General features: G+C 43.6%; 1 protein-coding gene across 3 annotated transcripts in view; it reads left to right on the forward strand.

The window, feature by feature from the left end:
• The first annotated feature begins 7161 nt into the window (after positions 1–7161).
• KLHDC2 (kelch domain containing 2) overlaps positions 7162–20205 on the forward strand; it is a 130221-nt gene continuing 117177 nt past the window's right edge. For 2 of the 3 annotated variants that reach the window (XM_086937286.1, XM_086937288.1), the window contains exons 1-2: positions 7228–7361; positions 7777–8052. In XM_086937286.1, coding sequence (XP_086793412.1) covers positions 7891–8052 — 162 coding nt within the window. In that variant the 5' untranslated portion in view covers positions 7228–7361; positions 7777–7890. Of the gene's footprint in view, positions 7362–7776; positions 8053–20205 lie in introns of all 3 variants that reach the window. The other variant, XM_086937287.1, reaches the window with a different exon arrangement.

The raw sequence follows: 20205 nt of genomic DNA on the forward strand, positions 1-20205 counted from the left end.
ATAAAAACATATTCTCTACACGCAATCCAAAAATAATAATATATTGCATTGTCAATGTTTGTTACAAGTATGATGCGAATGAAAAGTGCACTTCCTTAACGTAGCTGGACTTATATTCGGTTTCACGTGTGGATCAAACAGTTACAGTACTGGAAAATAACTAATCTACATTCTAACATGTAATATCACAGCATCCAACTGATCTAATAAAATGCTTGACTTCTTCGGCAACAATGGATTTTATCCAGTAACACTTTGCATGTTTGGGTTTTTGTGACCCAACTTACAATGTAAAGAAACACCACATGTCCTGGAATGAAGCATCGTGGTGAATGGAAAGCCAGGAATGGCTGAAGGAGTCACATGATCCTTAATCACACCTCAAAGCCTCAGCCATAGGGCTGAATCTTTGGGATATGGTGATGGATTGAGGATTGTGTGCCAACCCCTTGTGCCTTCCCACATTCTCAGTCCGCTCTCCCGTCTTTCAACAGCCCCGTTGTTGAAGATGGAATTTAGTAGGCATTTACTACTTTGGAAAGAGCAGGTATTCTGTGGGTAAAAACAAAATTAAAAATTCCCTTTTCACATATTGAGAGAAGAGACTTAGGTCTCTGGTGGGTTCAAGGGAGGGGGGCAGGGTGAGCCAACGGGCGTATCCCAAGTTGCATATGGATTTACAAATTCACAATACAATTTTAGCTAGCCTTAATTAAAAATCTTGAATATCAGTGCTGATACTTATTAAGGATTTATACACTAAATGTACACTTGTTTACAAAAAATATATATTTTTATTTGAAGATATTATTTTCTGTTCATACCAAACAATCACATAAGTTTACACATTTATTCATAAAAACCATTAAAAACATTTGATGCAGCAAGTTATCACACAAAGTAACAATGTATTAAAAAAATATTCAAAATGCAACGAATTTATCACACAAAAATTGTCTCTGGGTGCCTTTGTAGAAATATGTTTATATTCATGAGAGTTGTGTCATTTTTTTATGTGCAGAATAATAGGTATGCTCATTTAAGTGCTGGGTGATGGTGAATAGTATGAGGGAGTGCAGCATGAGTGGTGCGAGTGCAGTATAAAAAATGTGCAGATGTGAGCGTCGGGTGAGCTAAATCCAATGTGAGAGGAGGGCTCATGTGTCGGGAGAGACGAGTGCATGCAGAGTGAGAGGAGTGAATGCAAGGTGGTGTAAGCGGTCTAAATCCAGGGTGAGTGGTGTACCTGTGCGTGGTTCAGGGTGAGCGGTGAGAATGAAGGGTGGTCTGTGAGACTGACGGGTGAGTGCATTGTGAGAGGAGGTACTGCGGAGTGAGTGGTGTGTCCCCATGAGTTCAGGCAGACTATTGTCTCTGTGTGCAGGCAGGAGGAACAGATTTCCTATATGGAAAAAAGGCTGAGAGGTTTGTTTGTGTGAGTACAGGATGAGAAGATGAAGTGCAGGGTGAGTGGTGTGGGTGCTGTGCTTGTTTGCATGGTGTGAGTGCAGGGGGAGTGCTGTGCCCATGTGAGTGAGCGGTGAGCTGTGTGAATGAAAGGAGTACCTCTCAGTGCACAGTGAGCAATGTGAGAGTGTGAGAGGAGGGTTAGAGGAGTGACTGCAGGGTGACTGATGTGACAGATGAGTTTAGGTGCAGGTAAGAGAACAGAGTGAGAGAAATTAATGCATAGTGATTGATGAGCTTGTTTGAGAGAGATTGAAGAGTGAGCCATGAGAGTGACAGGTGAGTGAAGTGTCAAATGAGTGCAAGGTGAGTAGTGTGCTCGTGTTAAGTGCAGGGTGAAAAGCGTGAGTAATTGGTGAGTGAAGTGAGTGCAGTGTGATCACTGTGAGTGCAGGGTGAGCAGTGTGCTCATGTGACCACAGGGTAAGTAGAGGGAGGATGACGTGAGTTGAAAGCAAGGAGCATGAGTGTAGTGTGGTCACTGTGAGTTCAGGGTCAGCAGTGTGCTTGTGTGAGTGAAGGGTAAGAGAAGGATGTACAGCATGAGTGCAGGGTAACATCGTGAGATCAGTGTGATCGCTATGAGTGTAGGGTGAGCAGTGAAAGCTACAGGTGAGTGGAGTGTTATGTGCATGCAGGGTGAGTGGCGTGCAAGTGTGATTGCAGGTTAGGAGGAGGGTGGATAGTATGAGTGCAGGGCAACAGCATGAGTGCAGTATGATCGCTATGAGTGTATGGTGAGCAATGAACATTACAAGTGATTGGAGTGTCATGTGCGTGCAGGGTGAGCGGTGTGCAAGTGTGAGTGCAGGGTAGGAGGAGGGTAAAGGGGTTTGAGTGCCTGGGGAGCAATGTGAGTACTGTGTGACTACTGTGAGTGCAGGGTAATCATAAAAGTGAAGAGTGAGAATGAGGAGTGAGTTGTCTGAATGCAGAATGTAATCTCAGGCACCAGGAGTAACTCAGCATTGTATTGACGGTTGGCATAGGGTTTCAGATATAGTAGTAGTAAAGACTTTATTTCGGTTTATGTACAAACCATAAAAGTACATATACAATAATAAAACAATTTAAAACACTTGATTTGTAAACACATATCAGATAAAGTGCCAAAGGTGCAGGAATGGGCTGTCTTCCAAACAACAGAATCAAAAAGTAGATAATTCATCACAAGGGACCATTACCGGTCCATACAAATTCTCAGCCTCACATCCAATTTTAAAAATTCAGTAATTTGGAGAATACTGTCACTGTGCAAAAGTTGTAAATACATTAATGCCGGTCTGATCTGAATAAAATTAAGTTTTTTTTAAAAGAGTAACCAGATATAAGCTAAACTATTGCTATTATGGCATCAATCAGGGATTGAGAGTGGAGTAAATAAATGAAGTGCTGATCTGCAACAAACTTTCAGTCTTCGGTATACAGAAATAAGTGAAATCACCTAAAGCCAGTACTTCTAGAACTTATCTGCCCCAGTAGCTGGAGCTGCAGCAGCCCGGGCTGAGACATATGAAAGGGCTAAAGCCCTTTTAGCCCTAAAGACATTGCACACCTGATTTTAATATCTTGGCTTCAGCAGCTCCTCAGGAAACAGATGATAGTGCTCTCCGCTCAATGCCCGAAAGCAAAAGTAGGTGAATGTGCCCATCAGGAGCAAATCAGCTTTTGGGCAACCCAAAAATTGGATTGTATGGAATAGCTCCTTAGTCATTGGATCCCCCATTTAGTCAACCTCTGCAGGACAACTTTATCTTTAGTCAGCGGTATTAAAGGGAAGTGATGCAAGGAGTGTTCAGTGGAATAGAGTATTGGGCAACCCAGCCTTCTACGGCTCTCCTCCAATGCCAACTGTGTGCATGCCACAGACTCTCTCCCTACTTGGCTGCAGTGTGGGGCCTGCCAAGGAAAGCCCCAAAGGATTGGGGTGATTGTTGAATGGTGGTTTGGTAGTAGGTGCAAGTAGGTACCTACCGCTAGTACTACTCAGTACTACTATACTATGGACTGAAGGAGTGAATTGAGTGACTATTGGCCAAACTACCGGTAAGACACCCTTTTGAGAGACTACAAAAGCATCGGCACCTGGGGCATTGGAGACAACAGGACCGAGGCTCCCCAGCGGCACCTGAATGATTAAGAAAGCCCCCAAGTGGCCTGCCTGACTTCAAAATGGTGGCCGCTGCCACAATACAGGCATCAATACCAACGTGAGTGCCAGAGACGGCGTACAAGGTAAATAATGTGCTGGAGGGAAGGAGCAACCACAAGACTGGGATCCAGAAAAGACAATAAGGGCAGATCAATCCTCTCTCAAGAGGTGAACTGACATTAAGCTACATATCAATGAACTGTCTTCCTTTAGACTCTTAGGGTAATTGAAATCAATACTCTCCCTGAGCCTTTTTTGTGAAACGCGCCTGACCCCAAAGTTGTGCAACAAAATGGCACCTGCAGAAGATCGTCGCCAGGGAACAAAAACAATCACCCTAAGGGAGCCACCTGACCGTAGAGACCTAGCTTTTTGTCCGATGCCTGGTGGGGCTACTAGATAGCTAAAGAGGAGATGGGCTGTGCAGTACCCCTTCGGCTGTCACCTACCCAGCCGGACTTTAGGCAGACCTTCCTTCGTCTCTCTGTCGTATTCTCCCTCCTACCCCTTTACTCCACTCACTTTCTCCTTTATGATACATTTATCCCTCCTCTTTGCTCTTTAATTGTTTTCCGGTTGAGACCTAGCTGTTTGGCTGATGCCCGGAGGAGCTACCTGATAGCTATAGAGGTGTTGGGCTGTTGTCTTCCCCCTCGGCCGTCACCTATCCAGCCGTATTTTGGGCAGACTCTCCTTCGTCTCTCCATCCTATCTCCCTCCTTCCCCTTTACCCCACCCCCTTACCCTACTAAGCTCCATTTAGTTTGTATTCTAAGTCCTTGAAATATTTTTCTAGTAACTGATGTAACTTGTAACTGATGTAATTTTGTGGAACCTTATGTAAAGCCCTCTGATACCTCACTAGCCAGCACTATATAAAACTCAAATAAATAAATACAGATAAAAAAGTATCAACAACACAATCAAAATATAAGGCTCAGTCAAGGTCTTAATAAGTTATTCTCCTGCTCAACCCTTGGTAGCTGGCAGCCAGCAGACAAAGTTATCTTAGGAGACAGGAGTGTAAAGCTTTTAAAAACACCAATACACTAAATAAGAAAAACAAAACCGACAATAAAAACCCAACACCAATTTATTAAAATAGGAAATATTGTTTAGATTAAAATGGCATCAAAATGACAAAAATCCAAGGTAGGGAGCCAGAGACATACATTTTCAAAGATTTAATGTAAATCTGTGTGTTTTAGCACTAGAAAGTTAAAAGTGCCAACTGCAACTATCTGGATGCACCAGACCCGGACCAAGTCAAAATTCAGGCCCACTGTAATGGAGAGCGGATCAGATGCACTTGGGGGTTTGAAACGGTCAAAACTTTACCTTTGGGCATAGTCACTTTTTTGGTTCTTTTTCTCTCAACGTCATGCTGGTTTCGTCAGCAGGCCATGTTTGGTGTTGACGATGGGGGCTTGGTCCAGCGGGCACCTCAGTAAACTCGCGTTGACGATGCATTGCTCCGGGGTATCTGCCATAATACTTTTAACATGGGTCCTATCCATTTCAACATAGGTCATATTCATTTCAATAGATGCAATATTAATTTTGATGTGTATCATATCCATTTTAAAGCATACCATATTAATTTTGCCAAGTTTCATTATAATTTCGGCATGGGTCATATTCATTTCAATGCGTGTCATATTCATCTTAGCATTTGTCATATTCCTTTCAATAGATGTTTCAGTCATATTAGCGCATCTTACATTAATTTTAACATGAATCATATCCATTTCAACACATATCAGGATCATCATATAAATGCATATCATATTACTTTCAATGCAAGCCATATTCATTTCGATAAATGTCATGTTCATTTTAACTTTACTTATATTCCTTTTAAAACATGTCAAATTCATTTCATTAACACTTATATTCATTTCAACATATGTTATATTAATTTTAAAATATGTTATATTCATTTTAACTCATGCCATGTTCATTTCAGTGGATGTTATATTAATATTACCACTTGTCATATTCATTTTAACGTAAGTCATATCCATTCCAAAATATGTGATATGCATTTCAATGTTTATCATATTAATTTTAAAGCATGCCATATTTATTTTGCTCGGGCCACTTTAATTTCAGTATTGGTCATATTCATTTTCAAGCAAGTTGCATTAATTCCAATGAGACTCATAATTATTTCAACACATGTCACTTTCATCTTAGCATGTGACATATTCCTTTCACTAGATGTCACATTCATATTAATACTTCTTATTTTAATGTTAACATAAGACATATCCATTTTACCACATATCTGTGAATCATACTTTTTTTCAGAGCAAGCCATATTCATTCTGATAAATGTCATGTCCATTGCAACATTACTCATATTTATTTTAATCATGTCAAATTCGTTTTGAAAAAGCTTATATTTATATTAACACATGCATATTCATTTTAATGTGTCCTATTCCTTTCAATCAATGTTATATTTATTTCAATAGATGTCATATTCATATTAAAATGTGTCATGTTCACTTTAAGATGCAACTTACCCTTTTAAATTTATATTATATTCATTTGTATATATATCATATTAATGTCAATGCATGCCATATTAATTTTGATGGATGTCATGAGAATTACAGCTTTGGTCATACTCATTTTAAGGCTTGCCACACTCAATTCAATAGGGCTTATATTAATTACACACAATTAATATTTATTTTAAAACATTTCCTATTCATTTCTGTATATCTCATATTCAATGCAATCTGGGTAACATTAATTTCACAGCAATTCATATTAATTTCAACATATTTAAGGTTCATTTCATTGTATGTTATAATATTCTCAATGTGCATCATATCATTTTCAGAATATAGCATATTCATTTCAGTAACTTATATTCATTTCAATCTGTAATATACATTTCAATGTATGTCATATTCATCTTGGCATATGTACATCAATTCAAGAAATGTTTAATTCTTCTTGATGCTTATTACATTCGCTTCAGTGATTGCTACATTGTTTACAGTGAGGGCCATATTCATTTTAGTTTGACTGATATATATTTCAGTATATCTCGTATTCAATTCGGAATGTGTATTATTCATATTAATCACTAAGTAGCACATTCACTCTGCCATGTTTCAATTTGTTTAGACACATGTTACATTCATTCTGGTGTGTGTCAAATTTATTTTGGAGCACTCCATGCATTTCAGGAGGTTTCTTATAAGGGGATCTGTAATTTTGACATGAACGGCTTCCCATAAGATGCAGGCCCAATCGGGGAGCACCAAAGTCTGTATAGGGATGACACTTTTGCCAGTATTAGCCGTTGGCATACCATATGAACGGGATTTTAGGAAAAAGTTTGCACACTGACATATGATAGAAGTTAATGGGGGAAATACCTTCTCCTGCTTATTGTTTTTTCAAATCTCCCACTTTACTTTTCTAAAATGTTGCCATGTGTGACACACGGTGGTACCCTGTGAGTTGACAGGTCTGGCTCCCACCCACCCACTCTTCTTTCAGTCCTTTGACGGGCTTGGAAATTTACAGGAGGAGCCAGGAGTGTGGGGCTAGCTTATTTGGTTCCTCTTTCCTTGTTTCTTGTCAGAGGGGACAGGAACCTCTTTAGTAACGAGGAAGACCAGGACAAGATGGACTAAGGGAAAGAGTAACCCTTACCTAGCAGGGTGGGGAGTCGGGACTCACGACATTACAACGTTAGTAGCTCACATTATGACGCAATGAGGTAACAATGTGAGAGTGCGATACTAGTGCTGCCTTTATGAGGATGCAATTGCTGTAAGTAGCAGGAGTCTAAATAAGAACCGCTCTATAAAAACACATCTAATTAAAACATGTACATACTCATCGATTCTGTATTTTGTATGCGAGAAAGAAACAAAGCACTCTTGTATTTTTTTGTTTCGTGTTGTAAATATTCTTGATTCGTTGGGAGCGTTCCGTTTCCTTAATATAGATCAAGACAAACTTTATATAATATTCTGTTTCATAGTTTAGGAGATCCTTTCCGTTCTCATTTAGTGGACGTTGTGCCATGCAAAGATGGCCATCTAGTATACACGAAGCTGCATTCACGGAGTTTTTACAAACGTGTCCCTTTTCCATGTCGATTACCCTTCTGTTCTGTGTTATGATTGCAGATCAACGAGTCGTCGGTGACAGTGGAAGTCTGTGAATCTAGGCTAGGTGTCCCAAGAAGATCTTGCTAACGGTGATGGGCCCCCACCTACTCTAGGAATACTCTCCGCGCCGTGATGGCGGACGATAACGAGGAGCTACTAGAGGAAGATGAAGAGGAGGAGGAGGAAGCATACCTGCCACCTGCCCAGGAGGTCCAGTGCTCGGGCCCCGCGGAGCGCAGTGGCCACGTCGCCGTGACTGACGGACAGCGCATGTTTGTGTGGGGAGGATATAAGGTGAACTTTGTAAGAACGCGGCTCTACCCACAGAGCATGTCTTGCTGGTGAATTAGCATCACCTGTCAGAAAGCATTTTAGTTAACAGTGAACACAGATGATGAGTGTGAGAGAGTTGCATGTAGTGCATTACTGCTTCATTGTGTTTTCTGTTTTGTGAGCGCTGTCAGCTAGGTGATTCAGTACCCCTTTATGGATACACAGTTGTGCTACTGGATCTATATGGAATGTCCCGGTTTGGGGTTTTTAGGTCTCACCTGGCGTTGCATCGCATGCGCCGCTCGCTTGGCAAGATCTATAGTGAGAGAGGAGATTTCAGAAGGGGACTTGAAGCTCCGCCCATCATTTACATTGGGTCGCGTCAGCGTTTAGCTAAACGCTGCCTTCCCATTGAAAATGATGCTTTTTGGCTACTGCCGTTTCTCCCTTTCGTCCGGCCAATCGGACTGGCTCGTCTGCTTCACGGCTGTCGTGAAGCAATTTCTTATCTCAACATCAGCCGCATGTTTATTTTTGCATCGCAATTTCACTTAAAGTGAAAGAGTGATGCAAATTTAATCAAGCGGCTGCTTTCCCACAATGGCGAGCGCTGGTTTTAAATACCTGCAGACGTGTGTTGTGGGTCGTTATGTAAGATATGGCGTACGTGTCGTGTTATGGAATGTGGGACATTAATTATAATGCCATGTGTGGAGAACCCACGCTGTCTCCTGGAAAATGCACATAGTTTACGCGCAGCCTGTTAAACTGGGTGTTTATTGCTCAGCCCGCGAAGTAAATTCATACATCTTAACATATATTGGACGATGGTACAGCACTTGCGATACAAGCCTGTTGACATTTGATAATTTGCATTATTTTCCGATTTGCTTGCTCGTGCCAACGGCAGCTCCCTTTATGACCCGAACATGCCCGCTAAATCCAAATGTCTCTGTGTCTGGGTTCACAGTGGGCGAAACCCACGAATTTCTGTCCCTCCTTGGCGTGTTGAGGTATGTGTGGCGTGGGAAGATCTGAGACTGTAGAACTTTAATGTTTTATTCTCTGCCTTTATTAGCTCTGGCATGCCTGCCCCCCTCTGGTACAGCTGCCTAGGAGAAGGGACAGTGGAACCCCTTCATTAAAAAACTCACTTATTCACATGCATGCCACCGCACTGAGAGGAACACACATTCATATTCAGATGAGCTGGAAGAGCAAAGGGAATGGATATATTTTCGCCTCACGCCGCACCATCCCGCCCTCCCGTGCTTCATTCCTCCACATTGTGCAGCGTGTTTATATTCTCTACCCTTCCTGTCATGAAGCTTTTTAAGTGTCAAAACATTTGCTCTGTCATTTAACACACGGGGAGTGGGAGACTATGTGTCGCATTGCACCAGAAGTGCCGCTGTCCCTGTAGGCTGCTCGTGTTGTTTGGGGTGAAACAAGGCCCTGAAGCCCCTGGGTTATGAATAAGGGGCCTCAGAGGATCACATTCGCCCCAGGCCTGTATTCGTGAAACATGGAAGCGTACGCCCCTCGCCATATTTGGCATGGTTTTGTGTTACGCCATTGTGTGTTGTGACTGTTGACGGGCAGGAGGAACATGTACAAGTTCATATTTTCTGGAAGTGGGGTTCTCATGGAAGCTTCCAGTTAGGTATACTTCACATTTTCTGCACCGTCACCCTGTGACGCGTGCCTCGGTTTGGGAAAGAGGCTCTGCTCACTGGCTCCAGCTGGATTCTCACAGAAATTGACATAGAGTGCGTTTCCAAACTAAGCCAGCTCTCCAGGCCAGCGCGAGCAGCCAGGTTCCACGAGGAGCTGCTTCTGGATGAAGCGGACACTTGTTTTCAGCGCTGCGCAGGACTTAACCCGCCCCTGCACTCCCCCATCCCACCCCCAGTCCTTGGCACACACCGCTCATCCTCTTGGGCACATAAACGTGTCATGATTCTAAAACTGCATACATGGCTGCAGCCTCTCCTCTAGTAGTTAACGTGACAAATGTTCTTAAACCGCTGCATTTACTCTTGAGAAGAGGGGGTACCCGTCAAGGAAAGGGTGTCAGGTGCCAGAGGCACAAGAAAGACATTGGGGGAGCAATTTAACTGCAAATAAGGGGCAGGGCACGGTGACTGATTCCCGCGGCACAGCAGGTACGTCATGGGTTCTACCGTAAGCACAGAAAATGTCCCGAAACCATTGTTTGGCAGTAGAACATATAAAATAACAAAAAATTGCTAATATTTGGATGAGATGCGCACCTCATTGCCCCCTCCGCTCTGCACTATTGATAGCTGAGCCACCTGTCCAAATATACAGTAAACGTGCACTTAAAATAGAATCTTAATGGCCTTTTAAGAAAGTTTCGTGAAATAGCTCGACTGGCAGAAACAGATGTCCATTCTGCATTTGTTGGGAGAGCAGCAAACAGTGACAGGCACATGCTGATGAGCTTTGCGGGGGTCAACAGAGGGTAAAAGACATTCTAATTTACAACTCCATTACCAGATTAATGTTTCCGAAGGTAAAAAAAATAACATTTGCAATGCCAATAGCTAAAAACAATGTCATTGCGAGACCTATTTCATTGTAAATGCTTGTAATATCTAGTCACCGTAGCTTCGAGGTACCTTTCATGAGTGTCAGTGACTGCAGAAGGCCAAGTCAGTTAAGACTCGAGCAAGAGGCATGACTCTGATTCGGCTGTAGGCCCCCTTGTACCCTCATGCCCCAAAACAAGCCAATCTTTAATGTGGCTTCTGCCTGCCACCTAGCGTTGTACCATAATGAGCCAATAACTAACAAACATTTGCAATGCAATCGGTCTGGCATTTCTGAAAGTTAGAGCGATCGATATTGCAAATTATATATTTTTTAACGGTTAGTTGTTTGTAGCATAATGTATGTATTTTTGTAGTGGTATTATGTGTTTTGCATTGGAATTGTTAGTTGTGGTATTGTGTGGAGTGGATTTGTATGGTGTTTAGGGTTTGAGTTTTGGAATTATGTGGTATGGTGAATAGATTTTGGTGAGCTGTGTATAGAATATATTGAAAGTAATATGGAGAGGGATTGGTAGTATGTGTATGATGTGGTGAATGAACACTGGAGAGATTAGGTGAAAAAGCTTGAGCGAAAGAGTGAAAGCAGGATAGAGAATTTTGAAGACTTATAAAGAGGCTGTGTTTGTGTAGTTAGAAGATACTGTAAGCAGAGGATGATAGTGTGTGTTAGTGTTGCTAATTTTTAGAATTCTTTTGATGTATAAACATGTGCCGATAGACGTGAAGTGAACGAATCTGAGAAATGATGGATTAGTGTGTGAGTGCGAGATAGTGTTGGGAGTGAGTGAGTAGTGTATGTGTTGATTAGAGGGTGTTGGAGATGAGAGATGCATTTGTAAATACTTTTAGTATTTATGGGAATGTAGCATGTGTTAGTAGATAGTTTGTAGAGTAGAGATGGATTTTGAGGGGGTTTTGGGTATGTAAGGTGTAGATGCTAGAAGCAATATTTTGTTTTTATTGTTTGTTGTGTGCTAGAATTGTGTGGCGGTTAGTGCATTTGTGTTTTGAAATTGTGTTTCGAGATTAGTTAGTGTTGAGAGATTTATTGAATATTTGATACTGAATTTTAGAGCGTGGAGTAGTTTGTGTATGAATTGGCAAAATAATAGTAGAGAGAGTAGTAGTGAGCGTGTGTGTGAGAGAAAGAGAGAAAGAGAGAGATGGGGAGATAAGTTTGTAGACGGGTAAAGAGGTTGTGTTTGTACAGTTAGAATATACTGTTAGAAAAGAAGGGTTTGTGTGTTATTTGTTTTTTGCTTTTGTAATGTAAAGATGTTAACATTAAGGTAAAAAGAGAATGAAAACCTTTTATTTTTCCCACGAATAGAGTGTGTTTTACCCGAGATCAGACCGAATCACCAGAGTACTTGCTGTGCCGAAGCAAAGCCGCACACACCCTCGGATTTACACTAGGAAAAGTTGGGAAAAAACTTCACAAAACTGCAGGTTCCACCAAATTGTGCAGGCAGACAGACGGTTTTCAGTCAGAATATTTGGTCCAGATTATGATCTAGCAACGTGCCAAAAGAGACTGAGTGACTCTGATTACTAGTGTATGATCTGCTACCTGCTAACTTTGCAAGCGTGGAAAAAGGTCTAGCCACTACTACTTTTAAAGTTTTTAAAAGTGTCCCCACAGATCAAATGTAAGGCAATGTCTTCAACAAAGTAACTGTTCCCAATTTCACATGAATACCCAAACAAGACGATGGCATTTGACCAGGGGCCACCGTCGTGAAACATCTTCAGCAGCGCCTACGTAATATAACAGAATCTCCCACTTTCAGATGAGCCCTGAATGGCTGGTGATCAAAGAATGTCTTGACATGAACAACACCTCGTCTTAACCCCCCCCCTCGATTTGAATGTATGCAGCGTTTACAGGCCCTGCGACCTTAAGAGATTTCTGCACCATCAAAGTATCTAAAATATGGTTTATGTTTTTTATACAGAAGATTTAGTTCACTGGGAGCGAATCCTAGTTGGAGCAGTATCAGAATAGGAACTGACAGTGTTTGTTTCCGTCTTCCAGCCCTTCCTCAAAGGAAGAATATAACATCCATCAACAGCAGACAGCTGCTTCTTAAATGCAACTCTGGATGTTCCTTTGATGTTAAGATCAGGACTTTTCTGCAACACCTTTGTGACGCTTTAGTAGACCTTCCCGAAGTTAATTGCCTAGCTCCTAAGCTTAGAATGAACAGCACTGCTATACCTCCAGCAAAATTTAAGAGGGGGGCGTGATGCAGCATTATTTACCCTACGGAGATGTTCGGTCCCAAGTAGTCCAATTTTAATAATAGTTCTGCAGCACATGTGCCATTATTGGAGATGGCCACCCCCACACAATGCTCCATATAGCGCCTAGCTCCAACACCACGTGCAATGTGACAGTGGAACCTCGCTATCAGCTGGCAGGTATGATCATTAAGATGGTGCACGCATCGCTGCTGCACCAAGGCGATAAGTGAGAGAACGCAACAAAGGCAAGAACAGTCTGGACGATTAGGTAAGTTCCTCAGAGAATGGTGTGCAACAATGGTCAACAGCCTGTGTTTGTCCTCTGTAAAGAGGAGCGGACGAGGAGCAGCATGGTTTAACACGCAGTGGAACGGCAGCCCCTTCGGACTCTGTTGCCTCTGCATATCACACCATCTGGCAGAGACCAATAGGGGCAACATTGGCTTTTTACAGCAGCCACACACATGCCTCAGCATGGGGCATTCTGGGTTCTTTAGGCAAAGGGGAGGTAAGGGTCAACCGATAGAATAGGCTGAACAGTAGAGCCTCTTCTTCGCAACAGCAAGCTACGAGAGCCCCAACGCCTGTCCGAGATCACACGCACTTGGGGACACAGCAGTAGTGCATGCCAATGTGCCAAGCAAGTCTCTTGGCCCTGCCCATCCCGTCGGGCAGCAGAATGAAGAGCAAAGTATCCACTCCACAGATAGTGACTGCAGTTTGCCGTGAGTCACAACAACAACGTCTTGCTGTCGCCCAACATCAATAGTGGTGGTGAGGAGCACACCAGTGCTCAAGGTTCCGGCAGTGGTGGGGGAAAGACGGCTGTGGAGGGCGAAAGGCAGAAGCGGAAGTCACACCCCCAGACTCTCCCCTGATGGTAGCTGCTTGACATCGCCGGATTTTGCCTGCTCTCTGTGCTGAGTGGAGGTTGCTATATGCCTGACAAGAAGCACTACAAAGGCACGTGGATGCCTCCTTTGACATCAGTGTTATTACAGCGCTATAAAGCTGCATTATATGGGAAGAGATGCCATATTAGGACGTAATGATTCAGAAAAGGGGGGGGAAGGGGGTGGTGATGAACAGAGTGTCTGAATTAAGCAGACCACTCTTATCCAGTCCAAAGATCAGGGCTTGATCCATCACCGTTTTTTAGCTCACTGCACCATCCCAGCTCAGAACTTGGCTACATGCAAATTAGTCTGAACCTGGCCCACTGCACCATGGGAACAGGGCAGACCAAACTACCAAGCCAATTCTTATACTGGGAAGGAAACAAGCTTCCGGGGACCGGTTTCTGGCATTTCAGCCGTCTTCGGCCCGGCTTGCTTGAATCCTGATGGTGCAATGAGCAAGGGACTCACATCTGAGTATACCCTTCCACGCTTATGGTGGACAAAAATGATTCAGAAAAGGGGGTGGTGATGAACAGAGTGTCTGAATTAAGCAGACCACTCTTACCCAGTCCAAAGATCAGGGCTTGATCCATCACCGTTTTTTAGCTCACTGCACCATCCCAGCTCAGAACTTGGCTATATGCAAATTAGTCTGACCCTAGCCCAGTGCATCATGGGAACAGGGCAGACCAAACTACCAAGCCAATTCTTATACTGGGAAGGAAACAAGCTTCCGGGGACCGGTTTCTGGCCAGGGACAGACTAATTTGCATGTAGCCAGGTTCTGAGCTGGGATGGTGCAGTGAGCTAAAAAACGGTGATGGGTCAAGCCCTGATCTGTTGACTGGGTAGGAGTGTTCTGCTTAATTCAGATACTCTGTCCATCACCACCCCCTTTTATGAATCATTATATTAGGACGTAGGCCGTACAGCCGGGTCCCAAATTAGACGAGATTACCAAGGTGGCAAACGGTTAAGTTATGAAGTAATTGTATGCGATTTATATAACCACCATGTATTTGTGTTATCCTTCAATGCAGATAACGATCACTCGAATTTTCTATTCGCATGTACTGTAATTGGAGAAAATATATACAATTTGTTAAAAAAAAATAAAATAAGCTGCAATATGTAGGAAGCACTTTAAACAAAATTCTATCATTGCAAACCTATTCTGCCAGTACCCAGTTTACTCTTGCCTGCTCTGAGGAGATAGGCGGAGGGGCAATTGCGTCCTCTTTCTTAAATAAATGAAGGCTAGTACTTGAAGTCAAAGCAGCGCCGTTCATAAATACATAAATAGCATAAGATATGCTGCATTTGACCGACTAATGAAAATCCAAAACGTGTAATGCGGCATCCATGAAGCAGCCACCATGCTGGTACACGAGCAGAGGCAAAGCAAAAAATAGTGCTTACAATACTAAATAACACCTACCGTGTAACAACCAAAGTAAAATGGTCAGTCGCCTTGGGAGGTTACAAATGAAGAAAAGGTGGTACTAAGGAGGGACCCACAAGCCTATTTATGAATCAGAAGCCAGCATTTATGAAGTACAATGAGAAATATGGGCAGAGAGTGGGTGAGGCTTCTGTTCCATAGTACACTACAAGTCTCTTACACAGCAGCGCATGCACGCTGACTCTAGGCTCAAACTAAAAATGAAATGTAAATAAAGCATAAACATTTGGCAGAACTATATATAGTATAAAAACAAAGCATAAAAAGCTGGTGTTAAAAGGCAAGAGAAAGAGGTACCCATCAAACCGGTGTATTGCATAATGTGAAACCTGAAAATGTAGAAACAATCCCAGCTTGACCTAATTGTGTGATCGTAGGTGAATATTTTATTTTAGAGAGCCTCCTTTTTCTTTATCACATATGAGAGTGCCTTCCACTACTTGAGTTCAGGGTGTGCACTGTACAAAAATAATCTTATGTATTAAGGTGAAAATCTTGTGCATGTCAAAGAAATGCTTTATTTAAAAACTTGTAAAAATAATTGTTGCATGATTCAGATTCCAACTATTTTCAGGGCTCAGCTTGTGCACAGACTCATCTTCTCTATTTTCAGGACCTCTGGCTGGGCTTTCCTTATTAATTTGTTGGTTCCCCCACCTCCATCAGTGACCCTTCTGTGCACATCTGTTTTTAAACATATTGAAATATCTGTGTAGCCTATTTAAAATATCTTGCATATTTACAGATTTACTTGGATAATAGAGTTCTTATGTGGAAATCACATTATGATAGAATACTAACGAGTCACAAGTGTGCCAAATTCCGATAATATCGCAGTGTCATGAGGCCTGGGATGTGTCGAGATGATTGTAATTGAAGTGGAGCGTGGGAAAAGGGCTGTGGTGGCAAGATGAGGGATGGAGATAAATTGTTGAGAGCCATGCACTCAGCAGGAAGTAAAAAACAATCACAGGGCAAGCGCTGTGCAGGCAAAATCTTTAAAAAAAAAAAAGTCACTCCAAGCAGATGAATACATTACTTGAGCCACAGGAGACTGATAAGTGAAAGACACAAGGAACAACAGGAAATAGTATCCTCCAGCCAATAGATACAGAGGAAAAGTAAGTGGCAAGTACAGGAACCAATGAAAAGCAAGGGGCGAGATGTTAGCCCCTTTTAGGATTTACATTCACATTGGATTTCACAAGCACAGTGCAAGTGCTGTGCAGGCAAAACCCAAAAAGGAGAAGGAATCGGAGAATTAACTGTACACAATAGTAACAGATAGTAGCCCAGCCTACTCCTGCCAACAAAGGTGCTCATTGTGAGAAGTTAGCCTGGCATATGATGTCCACTAGTTCTAGTGGGCACCTTGCACCAGTTTAATTGACCCTTATTGATGGTGGTTGTAAAGTCAACCTTATAGAAAGCTGTCCTAGGGGTAGCAATGACAAGCAGTCTTCAGGCTAAGACTTCAGAGAGCAAATTAAGCGAGTTGTTTTACCAATTATAATTCCTTGAGTACCAAATGAACGCACACCACACAAGGTATATATCAAATATATATGTATTTCTTCTAAACACAACTCCTCTGCACTCAATGAGGTCAGAGGTAAAAGTACAATACAAGTTACTTAATTGACATACGATAAGTTGCACAGTATACGTTTTGCCCTAGGGGCCTCACAAACCATATACTAAAATAGTTGTACAAGAACCACGTGAGAATTAGAAAGCAGGCCTGGGGCCTGTAGAATCGCTGGGGCTACTCAAGCCCCCGGCAGACCATCCAGACCCTGGGCGAAACTAGACGTTGCTATATGGAAACAAGCCCTCGAGGATACAGTCCCCACCCTGAGCTCAACCATCGACCTCGCAGACAGGGAATTTTCATCCTGGATTACCAACTCTTTAGACCTAGCCCTCCCAAAAAAACCTCATCGTAAACCTAGGACAAAAGCTACCTCTCCATGGTTTACCCAAGAAATACGCCTTCTAAAGAAAGCCTGCAAGAGAGCAGAAAGAGTCTGGAGAAAAGACTTCAATCCTACCAGCAAAAACAACTACAGACTGATGATTCTCAATTATAAAAAAGCTCTGAAAAACGCACAAATCTCCTTTTACAGCGAGAAAATTAGCCAAGCAGCAAACTCGTCGAGGGAGACGTTTCTCACTCTGAAAAAGCTTCTAAAACCCCCCACTCCCCCAGCTGCGCGAGACCCTACAACAGAACCCTGTAATGAGTTAGCCAACTTCTTTGACTCTAAAATTCAAACCATACTCAAACAACTTCCGCCTCTCTCCCCCTTAGACCCCTCCCCCCTTCCCACCTCCCAACATCAGAGCAATGGTGTTGAGCTAAGCAAATTCCAACCCATCAATGCGGAAACTCTTGGTTCTATACTACAAGCCCTCAAAAGCGGATCGCCCCATGACCCAGCCCCGATGAGACATCTTAAACAGGTGGCCCGAGTATCCTACCTCTTATAACCAACTTACTAAATACCTCCTTCGAATCTGGAACAGTGCCCACAAGCTGGAAAAAAGCGGTGGTGAAGGCACTCATAAAAAAACCTAACCTTGACCCGGATAACCTGGCCAACTTCAGACCTATATCTCTCCTCCCAGGTATCAGTAAACTGGCGGAAAAACACATAAACTCCCAGCTTTCACATTATCTGGAGTCCAATGAGCTGCTAAAAATCTCTCAAACGGGCTTCCGCCCGGGTCAAGGGACAGAAACAGCAATGGTGGCGGTAGTCGAAGAATCCAGGAAAGTCATCGATGCAGGAGGATCAGTGGCAGTGATCCTCCTGGACCTCAGCGCAGCATTCGACACCGTCAACCATAGCATCCTTGCCCAACGCCTAGGAAACCTCGCCATCTCCGGGACGGCCCTTAAGTGGCTAAAATCCTTCCTCCACAACCGCTCCTTTCAGGTGGCAGATGGAGACTGTATCTCTAAGGAAACCCCGATACGTTGCGGAGTGCCCCAGGGCTCCTCTTTGAGCCCGACACTCTTCAACGTATATATGCCACCTCTGGAACAAATCGTCGTCCCCTATGGCATCAAACTCCTGACCTACGCGGACGACACACAGCTGGTCGTTTCTCTGAGCCAGTCAGAACCCCCCTCCATCGATCTGTATTCCTGCCTGGAGAATATAGTCAGCTGGATGAGCAACTCCCATTTAAAGCTCAATGGGGAAAAAACGGAGCTAATGGTACTAGGCAACCAGTCCCTTTTTCGCCCGGAGTCTCTATGGCCGCCCAGTATGGGCCCACCACCAATCCCCAAAACTGATATCAAAAGCTTGGGAATTAGGCTGGATGACAAACTTACTCTCAGCACCCAGGCCAAAAAAACTGCAGGAACTTGCTTTGGCTTGCTCCGCTCCATCCGCAAAATTCTTCCACTCCTACCATTCCAGTCAAGAAAATTGGTCATCCAGGGCCTCATATTGTCCAGATTGGACTACGGCAATGCCTTATATCTTGGATCCCCAAAGAAAGTCATCTCTAAGCTTCAGGTGGTGCAAAATGCGGCTGCCAGAATTCTCACTGGCACCAAAAAACGCTGCTCTGCCAAACCTGCACTCAAAGAACTGCATTGGCTCCCGGTGGAACAAAGGGTGCATTTCAAAGCCATGTGCCTAACCCACAAAATCCTGCACGGAAAAGCCCCCCCGGTTCTGAAAAATCTCGTAACTCCCCACACGACAACCAGAACCCTACGCTCTACCAATGCCCACCTGACCAAAATACCCAAGATCAAAAAATCACGTTTCGGAGGTCGACAATTCTCATTTCAGGCATCCAAGATGTGGAATACTCTTCCACCGGACCTCCGGGCCCAACCTAATCTCCTAACATTCCGCAAATCCCTGAAGACATGGCTGTTCCCTTGATCCCTTGTTTTCCCTCCGGCCCCTCCCTTGGAGATCTTAGTGGATTCTGTCAGCGCTGGGACGCTCCCGGGCAGCCATGCGCTCTATAAATCTACAAAATAAATAAATACTCTAAGCAACCAAAGGTTAGGATGTAGGAGGCCCACGGGAGACGCGCACAGTGACTAAATACAGCCGCGGGTTACTGTTGAATTTCTAGGGTAAATGAACAAGTAACAAATTTAAAGACACTTCTAAATAAACTAAGATGGAACCCTTTTGGACTTAGACACTAGGAGGGCCAATACCCACAAGACTACCAGAGTACTCGTGTTACCTCACCCACGGAAGCCTGGTGCATAGGTCTCTTTTGGTGTCGGGTTTCGTCATCAAATTCAATGGAGTTCTGCAAAGAAGTGCTGCAGCCGACCAGAGGAAAAGTGTCCGGGTGGATCCAGGGGTGGATCGAAGATCTGTAGAACCTTAAATCAGAAGGGACAGAGTCTGGGTCACTTGCCAATGACCAGGGCGGCGATAGGAAGATGCCACCAGATGTCGGGTGATTTCAGGTGAGAAGGTGAAGCTTGTCTCTTCAGCCACGAGGACCAGGAGGTGTCGACGACGACCAGAAGCTGGATTTGAGCTGTCCCACGAAGGATCTAGTTGACTGAGGCGTTCGTATCTGGATTGGACCCAATAAGCCTTGGCAAACGCAACCCACGCAGGAAGTCGAGATGGGCTTCGGTGCAGACCAGCAAGGTCTGAGGAACTTCTCCTTTGCAGGGAAGTTGGAGCAAGCCTGGAGCAACCAGGAAAGCAAGTTAGATAAAAAAAAGTCTTCTGGGGGGCTCACTAGCCAATGGGCAAGGAACCGCGAAAACGCGTCGAGCTGAAATGCAAAAGCGTGGCCCATGGCTCAATCGTTGAGTGGGGGCCTTTGAGCTTCGGTGCAAATGCTGGTCGGGTCTGGGGCTTCAAGCACCCCATTGTACAACTTCGAGATACCTCGTAAGTAGGTGCAGCTTGCAAAATTAAGGATGTCCAGGAGTTCCGGTCCCACGTCTCTCGTGTCCGCCACGGGGCTCAGCTTTGCTGTGAGCGAAGGT

The sequence above is a fragment of the Lissotriton vulgaris genome, chromosome 9 (assembly GCF_964263255.1).
Source record: "Lissotriton vulgaris chromosome 9, aLisVul1.2, whole genome shotgun sequence".
Classification (NCBI taxonomy): Eukaryota; Metazoa; Chordata; class Amphibia; order Caudata; family Salamandridae; genus Lissotriton; species Lissotriton vulgaris.